Source organism: Pygoscelis adeliae, unplaced genomic scaffold (assembly GCF_000699105.1).
Source record: "Pygoscelis adeliae isolate BGI_AS28 unplaced genomic scaffold, ASM69910v1 Scaffold179, whole genome shotgun sequence".
Taxonomy (NCBI): domain Eukaryota; kingdom Metazoa; phylum Chordata; class Aves; order Sphenisciformes; family Spheniscidae; genus Pygoscelis; species Pygoscelis adeliae.
In genome coordinates this window covers 426184-441567 of record NW_008825612.1, presented here as the reverse complement: position 1 = coordinate 441567, position 15384 = coordinate 426184, and the positions used below count along the sequence as shown (strand labels likewise).

The window sequence follows — 15384 nt, the reverse complement described above, 5'->3', positions numbered from 1 at the left end:
AAAAAAAAAAAAAAAAAAAAATAAACAAATGAAAAGAAGGAGGAAAGCCACTGGCAAAGGATGATGGGGCAAGATTAGCAATAGGTTAGGTGCAGCCCATGAATAAACCGTGTGGCTTCTAGTCTGTTGTTGTTGAAGCGGCGGTAGCAGTTAGATGGATAATGGGAATGAAATGGCAGCAGTAGAAGTGCCACCTGCGAGGGAAGCAGAATTCCAGGAACTGAATGCAAAAAGTCAGAAGAACTACTTATGATGCCAAATTTTTCAGAGTGGGTAAGGCAAATTAAGTCAAATGGCCAGTTGCTGTATATGCAAAGAGGCTGCCCATGTGGGAATGGTATCATAATCGGGGAATGGAAAAAGTGCTTGAGGAGGGGGGCGGGGGAAGTTATGTGGGTGCTTTACACACCTGCTTTGGCATTAATAGAATACAAGGACCAGTTTTGAGGGAATGAATACTTCAAGAAGTACAGATAAGTGCTGGGAAGAGATGTTAACAGCAGATTTTCTGGGTGAAAGAAAAGTAGCTTAGTATCAAATATTTAAGAAGTGTTTGGACTGGTGACCACTACCTGAATTTTTAAGCCATTAATCTTAAAGATGCATGCTAGTTCTCTTTAGCTGAATGAGTGAATAAACATTTGACATGCAATGGAAGGGCTTTACCAGGAGACATGGGGAGCTGCACCTGGTAGTTGGGGCGCTCTCATGGGAGGCAAAATGGATGGGTTGGATTGTTGTCAGCAGGCAGAGAAATTGAATACAGGTCTCTGCGCTGAGATAGTCTGGTTCTGGCCCTAAGAAGATAAAGTGGAGGCATCAATCCTTCAGTAAACAGGTCTGGATTAAGTCTTTTTTTTATTTCACAAGGTTATTTTTAACAAGGATCAGTTTACTGGTTTGGTTTTCTGTGCACCCCCACAAACAGTTGTGCTGGTGCAGCTGGTAGAATGTCACAGGGAAGGGGCCAGGAACAGTTTTACTCTGCTGAGATAACAGGAACAGAGCGGACCCTTGGGCAGTCCCCGAAAGCAGGTCCGCCAGGTGACAAAGGCACGGGGATGCACCAGTCGGAGGGGCGCCGAGCGTGCACGGACTCCAGGTTGCTCATCCCTGGGACTGACATCTCGTGGAGGAACTGGGGAGTTCTGCGGAAGAGCATGGGTCTGGGGACGTGGGGTGCACCCACAATTAGATGGTGGTGAAGTGGGGATTTGGGGCTAGGCTGAAGTTAGGCAGAGAGTGGGAATGAGGCCAGCATGTTCATCGCTTTCCTCATAGGCAATTAGGTGTTACTGGGAATAACTCTTTAGCTGTCCTTAATAAAATTAAAGTTGTTATTGTGCTGGCTCAGCACTGCTGTAATGCCCTGCTGTGCTGCTACTTCTACTGTTCATTGGCCTTTTTCATTACAGGCTCGGAGACAAAAAGCTGCTTCTCGCTCATGGTATTGCGCGTGTTGCTGGAAATGCTTGGTGTGATTGCTGCAGCCATTGCCTCGGTTTCTTCCCTGCCTCCCCCCATTGTTCGGGCTTTAAATGTTTTCTTGTCTTTGACCATGGGACTCTGCCCTTGATTAGGCTTCTGGGACCAGCCTTCATAAGAGTAGCCCTACTGATGTTCCTGGACTTTCCCTGTTGTGGCTTTGTTTGTTTGTTTTACTTATTTGTAATACAAATAACATAGAAGCCTGGCATGGAGTAAAGAGCAGGAAATTCATTCAGGCTTTGAGCTGCGACTTGCTGAAGTTGAAAGATATAACAAAGCACGCAGGGATGCCCACACATAAAAACTGCTCTTTTCCCCTTTTTGGGAGTTCTTTTGGGGGCTTTTTTCAAATGAAGAAAATAAAAGGAGTGAAAAACCAAACGCAGAATAAAATCTGCACATAAAATTCAGTCGGTAAAGTAATTCAAATTCTGGAAAGGAATACCCAAGCAAAAACCATCCAAATGTTTCCTTTAATAGAATACAGTGTTTGTTACCATAACAATCCTTTTTGCAAAAAAAGGATTAGTGCTGTTAACATGACTCCATTGCCCAATTCAGGTACTGCTAGTTTCCAGGGCCCCTCGAGCAAATTGCAGAAAGAGAGGAAAATCTGTATGTCTGGATTTTGATGATGCAGTTTAGTATCGTAATAACAATTCATTTACGCTCTGGCTGTGTACTGCCTGTTATTTCCCTGGAAACTTATGCTTTGTACTGAAAAGTGCTACTTTGAAATAGCAGTGTTTCAGTCTCTTGTCAGTTTGAGGGCAGGGTTGCAGATGAGCAGGCAGAAGCCAGATGAGAGTAATATATAACAGTAGCTGCTTGACGCTACTGACTTTTAAGGGATCCAAAAAAAGGTATGATTCCTTTTGAAGAGTGGAAGAGAACAAGATGTTTCTGTAGTAACAAGATCATAAAAGAAAGAAAATTGCTTGTAAAGAATGGGTCTGATTTCCCCCCCTTTTTCTATTTTGCTCCTATTATAACTTAAGCTGCAGTTTTGCTATCAACTGCCTCTTGTGTAAGCATTTAATATTACGAAGGTTTTCTGCAAGTCTATTTTTGTGACAGTGGTTTCTAGCCTACGCATTTTTGTTTTGTAATAACCACTGTTTCCTCCATCAAAAGAACAGAAAATTTCTGAAATAAAAGGCTAGTAGCATTCAGGGGTCCTATGTGAACTTGTCAGTTCAGGTCTTATGTGCCAGTTCAAAGCATTGAGGTTGGCATCGGTTGAGAAGATGACAGTGTTTGTTTCAGCATGCTGGAAGTAGATGGGCAGAAACAGTTTTTTAGTAGGCTTGGAACTAAAAACTGAAAAGGGCCTTTTGTTTTTAGGTGCAGATTCAGGAGCGTGATAAACTTTACTACTTGGTAGCCTGGGAACTTGATTTTGTGTGTTGCTTACAGAAGTGTAACCTTTTCTCTCTCTCTCTCTCTTTTCTCCCCGCCTCCTCCTCCACCCTGATGGTATGATGAGCCTTTGAGAAATAAATGGGAGCTGCCTGATATGTGTCCTATATGTCACAAAAATTCTGTAGTTTCTAGACTTTTTTTCTTTTGCTCTTTAAAGGAGAATAATTTTACTGTTTTACTGGTGAGGGGAAGGGGAGGATTTTTGTAACTTTGTTGGTGAGCTTGTCCTGCCTTTAAAAAGACGCTGTTCCTTGTCCTTTTCCCAAAGATACTTAGGCACCACTTTAATGCCATCACTAAATTGCAAGGGCAGCATGAAGTGTAAGCTTTGACCTTAAAGGCTCTCTTTCTTCTGGCTTAAAAAAAGAATCCCAGGATCTGTCAAAAACCTGTAAGGCCCAAAAGAGGCAACTCTTATTGCAAGTTACTCTAATACAAGATGCACCTACTAAGGGACATGTTTTACCCCTGCATGTTTTGTGTTATATGTTGTACTCTTGCCTAGCAATTTAGAAAAAAATGCAATATTTATTTCTGACTGTTCCACATGATGATATTCCTTTATACTACTGAGATAGCAGTAGCTGCAGGTTTTTAGAGTAGTGTCCCACTCGAACTTTTTAAAAAATTGTTCTACTGAATAAAATGGATAAGACAGTCAGGAAGCTGTCGTCTTGAGTTTTGTTTTACAACCCAGGGCACGGCAGGGTTTAAAGGTCTGGCGGTTCTTTTCTTTTCCGTCCAGTAGAGCAGTTCAATTCATTTGATGAGTTTGTAACACTGCGATGTAATCTGGTGAATACTGAGTTGAGCAGATTGCTAATAAATTGCATTGTAATGTTGGATATTCCCACTGTTTTGGCTGATATCATAAGGCTTATTGCATTCTTGCAGATCGCTGGACCAGCTCACTGCACACTGGGACCATATGGTCAAACTGGCGGAAAGGGCATTAGCCAGCCATTAGGGCTGACTGAAGCCACACTGGTAGTCTAGAGCAAACGACAGAGACAGTCCGGAGATAAACAACAAATGGAAGGTTATAAAATGCCACCCAGCTAGTGAGGAGCAGCGGGAGTGGGAGTGCATTCAAAGGCGGATAGACATAATGCAGTATTGTAGGTTTGCTGGAGGGAATTGCTCATCTTCCCAGCCCTGTAGCTTGCAGCTGCTCTGCAGTTTCTCCCTGCACTGACCATATTGCTGGGGGAGCAGTCACTCACGTAAGAAGGTATCTGAATTCTCAGCAAGGCTTGTGGCTACCATTGCACAGTTACAAGGACTTTTCATGTTGAGGACTGGCAGTATGAATAGGTATTTGGTCCCTGTTCATGTTTGTCTTTGTCAACAGGAACGGGACAATTGGGTAGAGAATTTATTTTGATCAGTTATTTTCTTATGCCAGATTTCTCTAAGCATGAATATCTGCTCTTCAGATACCAACAGATTAAATAACTGTATTTATAGTTAAATAAAATATTATGGAGACACATTTTTCAGCTCTGGAAATGTCAGATTGGTGAGATTGGAAGAAAAGGTTGCAAATCACAAAATTATATACTTTTGGTTGTCATCTGACTGGGATGAGGACACTATACAACAGTTTGGTATTGTACTGCAGTACAATACTAATAGCCATTTAGCCAATACCTGCCTTTTCTTGGAGTTACCTTTTGAATGGAGATGCTTGTGAATCTGTGAAGGAACCAGAAGAAGTACAAGCTATCTTGTGTTCCCTGTGGAGAAATCTAGAAGGACAATTGCTAGTGCTAACTTTTGCAGCTATTTTTTTGTTTTGTTTTGTTTGTTAGTGTTACATAAGATACCAGAAAAATAGAATTTTGTTGTCATGTTAAATTCAAGAGGCGGGGGTGGTAGGGGAACAACAAAGCTTTTGATCTTTCTTTGGTAAATAAGAGACTGGTTACAGAGTGTAAATATTTATCTTAGATGATGCTATAAGCAGTACATCTCTTTCTCTCTCTCATAACAGATAAGGGCAAAACCAAGTTAGTCATCAAGATGCACATAATTTCTAATATGCTTCTTGTCCTGTGTTAAGTTGTTCATTTTGGGGATCAAAAGCGGTGTAACAGTTGTCTTATTTTTCCACAAACTATATGACTGACTACAAAGCAGCTTGAGGGAGTACTAGCACACAGAATTAAAGCCTTCACTGGTCTGCTGAAGGTTGAGTAAAACATTCAAAGAAATAGCATTTCCTAAGTGGACGAGTACCTTTCTGTGCTCTTAGATACCAAGTTAGTCATCAAGATGCACATAATTTCTAATATGCTTCTTGTCCTGTGTTAAGTTGTTCATTTTGGGGATCAATAGCGGTGTAACAGTTGTCTTATTTTTCCACGAACTATATGCTTTATGACTTACTACAAAGCAGCTTGAGGGAGTACTAGCACACAGAATTAAAGCCTTCACTGGTCTGCTGAAGGTTGAGTAAAACATTCAAAGAAATAGCATTTCCTAAGTGGATGAGTACCTTTCTGTGCTCTTAGATCTCTTTGGTATTTGTCAGCAATGACTGGTCACCTCTAAAGTAATTGCATTTTAAAATATTGATGCTGGATGAAGAGCTCAGCTAAAAAAGCATATATTACTCAAACAAGCATACTGTTTACCTAGGATGGATTATGATGAATTATATTTCAACATTTGAAATTAAGAAAAGGCTAAATACTCAGAGAATATTAATGGTAGCTTGGGGATGGGACCAGATCAGTGGGAAAAATAGCTTATGAATGAAATGAATTTCAAATATCTTCCTCAATGTTATTTTTTTCTCTTCTGGTATGTTCTTTGTTTCTGAAGTGCCCTCCGAGGTGTGGAGCCCTGAATGAGAGTGGTGTTCTTGGGAGAAGGATTAACCTGGTAATGGGGATTGGCCGGGGGAGTGCCGGGGGAGAAGTCTCATGGGTGCTTGTTCTGTTCTTACTCTGCATCTCCAGCTCATTTGGGCTGTTCTCTGGTGTGCGCCCAGGACCACATCAGCCTCTGCTGGGCTGCTGGCCTGGGAAGCTTCCTCATCACCTCTTCTTGCTTGGTGGCCTTGTGGAGCCAGGTGGGCCCTGCATACTGGTTCCACCACTAGCCCAAGAAGCATTCAGGAGTGCATGTGGCTGTTTCTTGGCATAGGAGCCACTGTTCTCTTTATGTTTTTACAAAATCTTTACTTAAAAGCAAAATTCAAACAACACTTAAAACTGCTGAAACTGTTTTCTTGTTATCAGCTGCCTTTGTGACTTTGAGGACATTGAATTGGACTGTCTTACTTAAAGGGAATGCCGTGCACTTGCTGCTGCAGTGATCCAGTCTGGATCTCCCTGCAGCTGAGGGAGAGGTACATTGGCATGGTCACGTCTTTTTTAAATGGTGGTACATCTGCATGTAGTGCCTAAAGTCTCTACAGATGACAGTTCTTTGTGTCTTCATCTCGGCAGCCATGCATGGCAAAATACAACCAGATAAAATAGGAAGCTTAGGTGATAGGAAGAGGTGATTTTCCATAGCCTTGCTGATCCACGCTGGCCTCTGGGGTGGACTTGTTCGGGGAGGGGTTGATCAGGGAAGCTGCTTTGCTGCCACTGCAAAAATGAGTTTTAGTACTCAGGGCTAAGTGCATATTTTTTTTTTTTTCCCCACAGATAAGTACAAACTGATTCTTTCTTAGGGACATAAAAGTCTTGGTCCCGCTTCAGCATACAGGTTGTAGAGTGTGAAATAAAATTCAGGGGAGGGTGAGTGCTAGTTAGTATCTTAGTTTTGGGAAGATGTAGTATTTGTATTTGCGGCTGGTGAGTGCCAGTCCAGGGCCTGCTGATGGCAGTGGAAAAACTATTCACTTAAAATGGGCTTTAGATTACTCCCGAGTACCTTATTGTACCCATAGCTCCTGTGGAAGGTGACGTATCCTTCCTCTGTTGTTACTTCTTCATCCAAATGTGTTACACCTGGTTGACCAACATGCCTTAAAGGAGATCTTGTTGGTGAGTGCACTAATTGCCACTTGTGCAGGAAGGAGAAGCTGTCTCTTAGTGGCAGCTCCTGTTTGGCCGGAGTCTTGCTGACCCTGGCTGCGTGTCTGGAGTCATTTTTTATTAAAGCCGAATTGAAGCAGCATCTTTGGCAGAAGGTTGTTCAGAGGTTAAGCATTTTTACCATGTTATTACTGATGATGGTGTAGGGATTTGCATAAAATTAAGATGCGCAGTCTGTGCAGGTGCTGGTGGTGTTCTGATAAGCATTGCGTGGTCGCCATCGCTTTCTGTGAGCAATGGTGGCTGAGGCACATGGCAGGCGTTGTGCCCCCTTCAGCAAAGCTACTCATGACATCTCTGAAGGGAACAGATGAGCGTTTCCTGTAAATACACGTACTGGAAACATCTGCCCGGCACATTGAATTAAAGGACTGTTCTTGATGTGCCGTCTGACCCCATATGCTGAGGAACTCCAGTGCTCTGCCTCATGACTTCCCCCATCTTTTTCTTAAGCTGTCTTTTCGGTGCATTCTTCCGCAGCTGGAGCTGTGAGGACAGACTGGACCTTGCTTCCCGCATCTGTCCCAGCAGCTGTACCGCTTCCTGCCATGAATCATCTGAAACACACTTTTTTTTTTTAAATTATTTTATTTAAGGGTGAAGGCACATTTGTTTTCCTGAAGCCACAAACTAATCTTGGCAGTCTGGCAGCCAAGCCTTCAATGGAGGCTCTGGTGTGAAAGTGTTCAGAGGAAGGAAGTGCCTCCCCATCGGTGGTGATCACGGGCAAGCCCGGAGCACAGCCCCTTTCCTTGTGGGCTTCAGTTGTGGTCAGAGGAACTGCAAACTTCATCACTTCTTGGAGAGTTGCAGCAAACGTCTCCTCTGTTTGCATGTCAATGTCAAACACGCCATGACCTCCAGTTTTCAGAAGTTCATCGCTACATCTAACCAAGTACTAATTGTCAAATGATCTTTGGAGCAGGGGACATAATCTTCTGCCTGAGAAATATCAGCTATGTTTTGGATCCTCTCTGGGGCTGATGTTTGCGGCTTTGTTTTCCAGGGCTCATTGATTGCATGTATTTCAATTCTAGCAGTCCAAAATGAGGCATTTTTTTTGTCCGGAGGAGCTGAGGATATATAGTTCCTGAAACCTGAGAGGTTATTGAGATGAAATCCAAAGTCCGCCCCCTCAATTTTGTCTTTAAAAAAACCCGCCAAAAAAAACCCAACCCAAAAGCACACTAACTACAAAGTTGTTAAGCATGTTTTTTTTTATTCCCCTTGTTAATTTTTCTAGGGAAACGTCAGATTCACCATTTGGGAAACCAGCTTCAACTCAATCAACATTGTCTGGATACTGCCTTTAATTTTTTCAAGATGGCTGTGAGCAAGCACCTAACCCGGGGGAGAAAGATGACCCACGTAATTGCTGCATGTCTCTACCTGGTGTGTAGGACAGAAGGAACTCCTCGTATCCTTTCACAATTAAAAAATAAAAATAAATAAAAGACATACTTTTAGCAAGTCAACTATCCCAGTTAGACCTTGTTTCAAAATTTGCAAAGGTAAGTGTTTAGGAGCTAACTTTGTCACTGTTGGTTTTATATAGTGAACTGAATGGGAGTTTGTCCTGTGGTTCAACTAAAATTTTTCCCTTTCTAAATGTACAATACTTAGTATTTACAAGGACCTATAAATGTCACTCTGCCTCCCATCAATAACTCTAAATTTATTCTTTCTCAACGTTTTCTTCTAGTATAAGATTGCACTTTTCCTGTGCTTTGCTAGGGATTACTTGTTTATGGGGTGTGGGCAACAACAACTTTTTGGCAATGGCAATGAACCCCAAGCCTCCTGTAGTGTCAGCATTAAACAACAGGTTAGAGTTCTAGTGGGTTTTCCATAAGATATTTGGATTTCCTTCTTTTCATGCTTGTGGGAAGGACAATATCCCTCCCATTTTAGTTTTGCAGAAAAAGACATTTGATAAATTCTGAAATTTGCTCAAAAATCATACAGGAAATGAGTGGCTGGAGGTGGGACTGCACACAGGCCAGAGTTGCAAACGAGTATTCCTTGCCTCTAGACCATCCCTATTTTTGTCTTGTAGAACTTTATTAAAATTCATGTAAGCTTTAAATACTGATGGCCATCCAAATTGATTTGGTTTATATATTTTTACTTATTTTATGTTGTGTTTCAGTTGCTGGAATTTGGAGTTTAGTATCAAACAATTTCTTCTGTGTTGTTTTAGTTCTTTCTACTTTAAAGCAGTATGTGCATATCATCAGTATTCTCTTTGATTTGATGCTTTTTCTAGATTGCTGTTTTCATTCTATATTTTAGCAGTTGAACAGTTTAGCTTTCCTTTTAAGATTGAGATGATTTTTAGTTTCAGAAACTACATTTAGTATTCTAAAATTAGTGCTTTCTTATAGTGTTGTGGTCATTGCATTTGCGTGTTTTAAAAAAATGTGGTTTTGCAGGAATAATGGAATTAAAAGGAATTGCCTATTACACTAGTCTCTTCTAATGTAAAATCTCTGTGTGAACTTTGAACAGTATAACTCTATCATTACCATAAAGACAGTGTTAATTTAAAAGCATTGCCTTTTTTTTTTTTTTTGTGCCCATGTCACATTTTTAAAGTCATTTATTTACAGTCCTTATTTGAAACTACTGAATGATAGCCTAGCCATAATATGCAAATCCATTTTTCCCCACTGGTAGTGATAAAAAAGCATTCGAAGCAGTATGAGCTGTAATAGGCAAGTAGGTGCATTGTAATGTAGCAGCCATCTGTGCAGCAAGTGTGGCTAACTTTTCTAGCAAACAACAAAAAAAAAAAAGTCCTTTGCTTGTTTCACATATCCTTCTTCAAAGTATTTTGGCATGTGTAAGATGTACTGGTCTGGTTGACTCTTCATAAATACCTAAATTAATTTTCCCACTTTTTTCATTAAATTGAGATAATATCCTGTGTGATATTTCACATAAAATCCTAGGACCAAGGTATGAATAAGACTGCAAAGATGGGCTCTGTCTTTCTATATCACTGTCACAAAGTACTCCATTTGCACGGTTATGGTGGCACCTGGGAATCAAGAAGTGGTAGTACATGACTGTATGGCTCAATTTTGTTAGTGTTGATTTTTTAAAAAATCCATTAGATAAACTTAATTTTGTAGTTGATGTTAAGAATTTAACTATGTTACTTTAGGAGAGTGAGTTCAGCTTCTGCTTGTGTTCTGCTGTTTGGGGTTTTGTTTTCTTTTTTAGTATTTAAAATCCAGTGTAGTTTGAAACATAAACCCCAAATAAATTATGGATTCTGAACATTGAAATATAAGTTCTTTTTCTGGTATCTTATCCTTTCATTAGAAACTTGAAAACCTGAGAGCCGCAGGTGCATATTGCTGACCTTTTGAAGTGAAAATACATTCAAGCCTCCATAGATTAATTATGATGATCGTTATCAACATGTTATATTTGTTTCCAGCCTAGGTCTGGCAATACAGAAATGTGCTACAGGAGGCAGGCGTGTTCCCAGGGCCTTTGGTCCAAGAGCAGGTGTAGAGGATGGCCACGTGACAAGATGCTTTAGCAAGAATGAAGATGCACATTCAGGGTAATAATCTTGCAGTTGGTTTTGGTCTTTTGGAGAAGGCAGCAGAGGATGGCATGCAAAGAGGAGAAATACGCTGTACAAAGGATATACAGTATTTGTAACTCTTCAAGGTTTATATAACACTGCTAAGTAGATTTACTGAGTTCAAAGTGTTAAATATCATCGTGTTGGTTATGGAACTCTCATGAAGCGATTTGGGAGAAATTTAGAAAAGGAAGTTAAAAACTGAAGATTGGTGAACTTACTTTAGAGGAAAGAGAGAACGTAGTGATGGGCAGCAGCATTGTCAGAGCTCAGAGACAGCACCTTGGTTTTGGGTGGCCCAAATGAATCAGTGGAGTGACTCGGGAGTCGTAGAGGCAAGGGAGATTAGCTGGGAACAGATTAGTCTCTGAAATAGAAGACAGCATATTTCTTAAAAAATATTATGGTAGAAGGAACGGAGTAGGTATGTGGCCTGGGGAGGTACAGTGGGATATAGTCAGGGGCTGAAGTGGCAAGAAATGTTGTGTTCCCTCCAGTGGCAGAACCAAAGGAGTGGGAAGTGTTTGGAGAGGGAAAACAGGATTTAATTGTGTCTGCATTGAGTTCAGTTTGAGAGAGTGGAATGCATTTATCTGACATGGATATCTGCTTATTCTTCTTTTTTCATAATGTACATGTCGCCAGCCAGCCTCTGTGAAAATGTGAGGAAAACTGTAGCCAAGTCTACTGGTGCAGTCTGAATTATGCCTGAATAAACCTCAGCCTGAAATAGGAAAGTTCTCCTTGGTTCTTATGTGTTGTTTAATTAATGCAAAATAGTCCAGTAACACAAATTTTTTTTAATCTGAAAAAATAGTTCTAGAACTTAAAGAGAACATAAAAGTTTATTTATCTAAAATTGCAACTTTTATTTATAGTTCTTTAGGAAGTTTAATATATTATTTGAGATCTGAATTGATTTTACATCAGTTTATGGTTTTTATTAGCTTATTGCGACACAAAACCCCACAATGCAGCAACTTTGACATAGCTTTTCATTTGCCTCGCTTATATTACTTGTCAGCGTTAATGTTTTAAAGGGAAGATGGTTTACTAGCTATTAGCTGAATTTGGGAGGTGTTTCATCCTTTTGATGAGCTACCTATAAAAACTTTAATTTATTATTCTCTTTATAAAATGTGTCTATATTATCAGTGTCAGAAGTAAAGGTATAATGCAAAAAATACATCTGAAGGAGATAGTGATTTTTAAATCCTCAGGTTTTATGGAACTGGTTGTCCCCCTCCCAGGGGCTGAGCAATGCTGAACGTTTCCAGTGACATCTGACTTAAGCTGGCACTGCCAGTGCTCTGGGCATTTCGGACTCTGGCTCTTAATTTGTTTCTTGGAATAGTAACAGTCCTCAGTTGTTTCTCTTTAATGTTTTGAACAGCTTTTCCACCCCTACATATGTTTGAATGGAAACAAAGGGCTCTTTAGCTGGTCCTGCCGTTCCCAAGAGAGAGAACTTGGGAAGAGCCGGGCAGGGTGTTTGAGTGATTTACAGGCTTGGCTGTAACCCACGGCTGCCCTAGGGTCACTCGGGAACAATGAGAGCCTGGCCAGGATTTTCCAGGTGGGATATCAGTTTGTTTTAATCCAGGAATGTTTCATTCTGTTTGTAATCCTTCTTACTGTACACAACTGTCCACTATTTTGTTTGTAGTATGTTGAACGCTACCACTCGGGTTTTTTTTACAGCAACATTTTTACATGGTAAATGGCTTTTATCCCCCACACACGCACCTTTTTTATTTTATTTATTTATTCATTTCCTTTGAAGCTCTCTGGAAAATGCACCCTTAGTTGTAAACCAAATCCTGTCTTGTTAGAGCTTAGTAAATAAAACCTTTTCCGCATGAGAAGAGTCCTCGCAAAGTTCCCTCACCAGCTATCTTGTGTAAATATCCCTCTGTTTACCTCTGGAGGTAAATTCAGGGCAGGTTTTTCCCCCTCCAGTAAAGCTGATCAGTCTCGATGCTGGGGGGTTTGCCCAGCCCTTCCCACTGCCCGGGACGGGGGCAGCCTCCTGAGCTTGATGTTGCCCAAGTTATTGAGGTGGTCTTCAGCAGCTTTGTGTGTAGTCAGAGGAAAGAAGTGGGGTCCTCCTGGGGTCAGTCCAAGGCAGCCAAGTGAGGCCTCTCTTCTCAGTTGTTTGCAGAAGAACCTTTCTGCTAAATGTCTAAGAAAAATAACCTCTTAAATTTGAGCGTTGGGAGCAGAAGTCTGACAGGAGAAAGTTTGGTTCCTTGGTGTCTTTTACGTGTGAACTTGTGCTGGGTGGGAAAGTGTAAGGCGCTTTTCTTCCCCTGCTTCCTCTGCCCTGTGAACCTCCCTTTTGTTTGAGGGAAGATCACGAAGGCATTACAGGATCCCAGCAGGCAAGAAGGGTTTGGAAAAAAAAATGAGCATCTCCTTGCTGAATGGGGCAGTACTTTGTTATTTCCTATTTATCTGCAGTACTTGCACTTTATTGCCAAGCTATTTGAATGCCTCCTAGTTTAATGTGTTTATTTTCATGTTACAGTAAGGGAAGCTGAGAGTATTTATCTTCATTTCCAGGTGCAGAACTGAGGCTAAGTGACACATTCAAAGTTACCCAGAAAATCTGTGATGGAGTGAGGATTTGGTCTCTTTAATCCAAGATTAGGCATCGGCTACTGAGCTTTTCTGCCTGGTTGCTCTTTGTAAGAGAAGTTCAGCTAATTTCCTTTCGAGCATTAGCAGGCTCTGTTGGCTTCCATACTGTCTTGGGAAGCTTTGTATAACCTCACCGTGAGAGCCTTTGATGGATACATTCTTTGTTTCCCTACTAACACTTCAAGGTCTATCTTTGCAAGGAAAAGGGCAAGACTTCCTTTTTTATTAGAAATGAAAAATTAGGTCTCCAGCAATCTTTTGACCTCTACTAAAACTTCCTGGAGCCAGTAGGCCCTAGTGTTCCCAATTAAAAAGTTAACTTTTGAAATTAGGCTTTAATCAACAAAATTTTAGAGCTCTAGTTAGGGAAGTTAGTAAAACCAGTTTCTATTTCTCTTTGGTTAAGGACTTTCTTTTTAGTAACTGACCTTTTACTTTTGATTAAATACAGTTGCATTCAAAATGCATTTTGTTCAAGTGTTGAGTGTGACAAGGACATAAGAGATTAAAAATGGATTTTAAATTGCACAGTTAAAAATACATATAATATTTACGAAAGCAAATTACTTTATTTCATTTCACTAGATTTTTTTTTTTTGGTGTGTATGTGGTAAAGGACACCAAGATGTTACTTCATAGAAAGTTGAATAGAATATAATATTTTCAGTTGGAAGGGACCTACAATGATGATCTAATCCAACTGCCTGACCACTTCAGGGCTGGCTGAAAATTAAAGCATGTTGTTAAGGGCATTGTCCAAATGCCTGTTAAACACTGACAGGCTTGGGGCATCGACCACCTCTCGAGGAAGCCTGTTCCAGTGTTTGACCACCCTCTCAGTAAATAAATGCTTCATTAGGAAGCATTTGCCTGGACTTGAAGTCTTGGAAAAGCCTTGTCCATTTCAAAATGAAGTTTTAAAATTGGTATGCTTACTCAAAAGCATGGATTACTTACTGAGCATGGATTACTTATTCAAAGGATGGATTTTAGCTGGGAGAGTTTCTATCTATTAATGAAAAATTGCCGCCTTACCTAGGGTGTGGCTAATGTTGCCCCATGTTATTTGCATCTATTTCCAAATAGTTCATGTGTTTGGTAATGCTTGGCTTGTGTGATCATTCCTATTTGGTACCACAGGAGAAAATGCTGGAGATGTAGGGAAGAGGGTAGCCAGGGCAGCAATAGAAATTTAATTTCTGCACCTTAATTTCTCCCCGTCGCCCTCTCCTGCAGCCAGGGTTGGGACTGCTGGATTTCAGCAGCAGGGCTCATGACCTGAAGCTAGCATATCCAGTCTCCTTTTCCATGGAGTGAAGGAGAATCATATGATTTTTCACTCGCAGTACTGCCTCGCACTTTTTTGCCAGCTAGAGAGATATGTATAAAGGAAGTATGTTGCAGAGAAAATGAGGTGTTTCATGTTTCCCGTTGGTGGGAAAGTAAAATTTTCCTCTCCATGTGCTTGTTGACGTTGTCTGCTCCGTTGTGTGGCTCCGTACTCTTCCCCATTGCATCCACTTACTGCAAGGGCTGCTCCTGGCTGCCGCCCTGCGCTTGCAATTGAGCGGCAGTAGGGCAGCAAGGCAGGAGGAGTCGGGGCTGTGTCACTCTCGGGTACCTTGCCTGGCCTCCAGCTGTATGGCAGAAGAGCCTGTGTTTCCCTAGGTCCTGTATCATATCCGTCAGTCCTCTAGGGACGTCTTTGTAGTATCTGAAGTGGTGCTGGGTACTTGGAATTGTTCCACTTGTATCTGGTGATTTGCATTGTCTTTTAAAGAGAATTCCCTCTTGGGAAGAAAACCTGAAGCCTTTCAAACTGGTTGTATGGACCTGCACCTGGGGGACAGGACTGGGGAGATGGTTAGCGGCCCTCAGGTTCTCCTCTTTGTCCCCTGGGGGGGAAAGCCATAAACCTTACTTGTGCATGACTCTTGTGGGAGGAAAATAGTGTGATTGCTGACTAGCATTATCCTGCAGGGTGCCCTGTCACTGAAAGTCATCGAAGCTTTCCACAGGGAGACCATAATTTTAATGTGGAGATTCTGTACTTCAGTGATTTTCTTTGCTCCTTTAAGATTCTGAAAATATAAAAGGAGAAGGGAACTTTACATTGTGGTGTGTCAACTCAACATCTTACTGTTTAAACCCTTGTGCTAAATGCCCATTACGGATGCTGCGGGG

General features: G+C 41.2%; 1 protein-coding gene across 1 annotated transcript in view; it reads left to right on the top strand.

Annotated features, from left to right (window-relative positions):
* BRF1 (BRF1, RNA polymerase III transcription initiation factor 90 kDa subunit) overlaps positions 1-15384 on the top strand; it is a 174305-nt gene that overhangs the window by 34645 nt on the left and 124276 nt on the right. The window contains exon 3 of the mRNA XM_009332719.1: positions 8206-8379. Coding sequence (XP_009330994.1) covers positions 8206-8379 — 174 coding nt within the window. The remainder of the gene's footprint in view (positions 1-8205; positions 8380-15384) is intronic.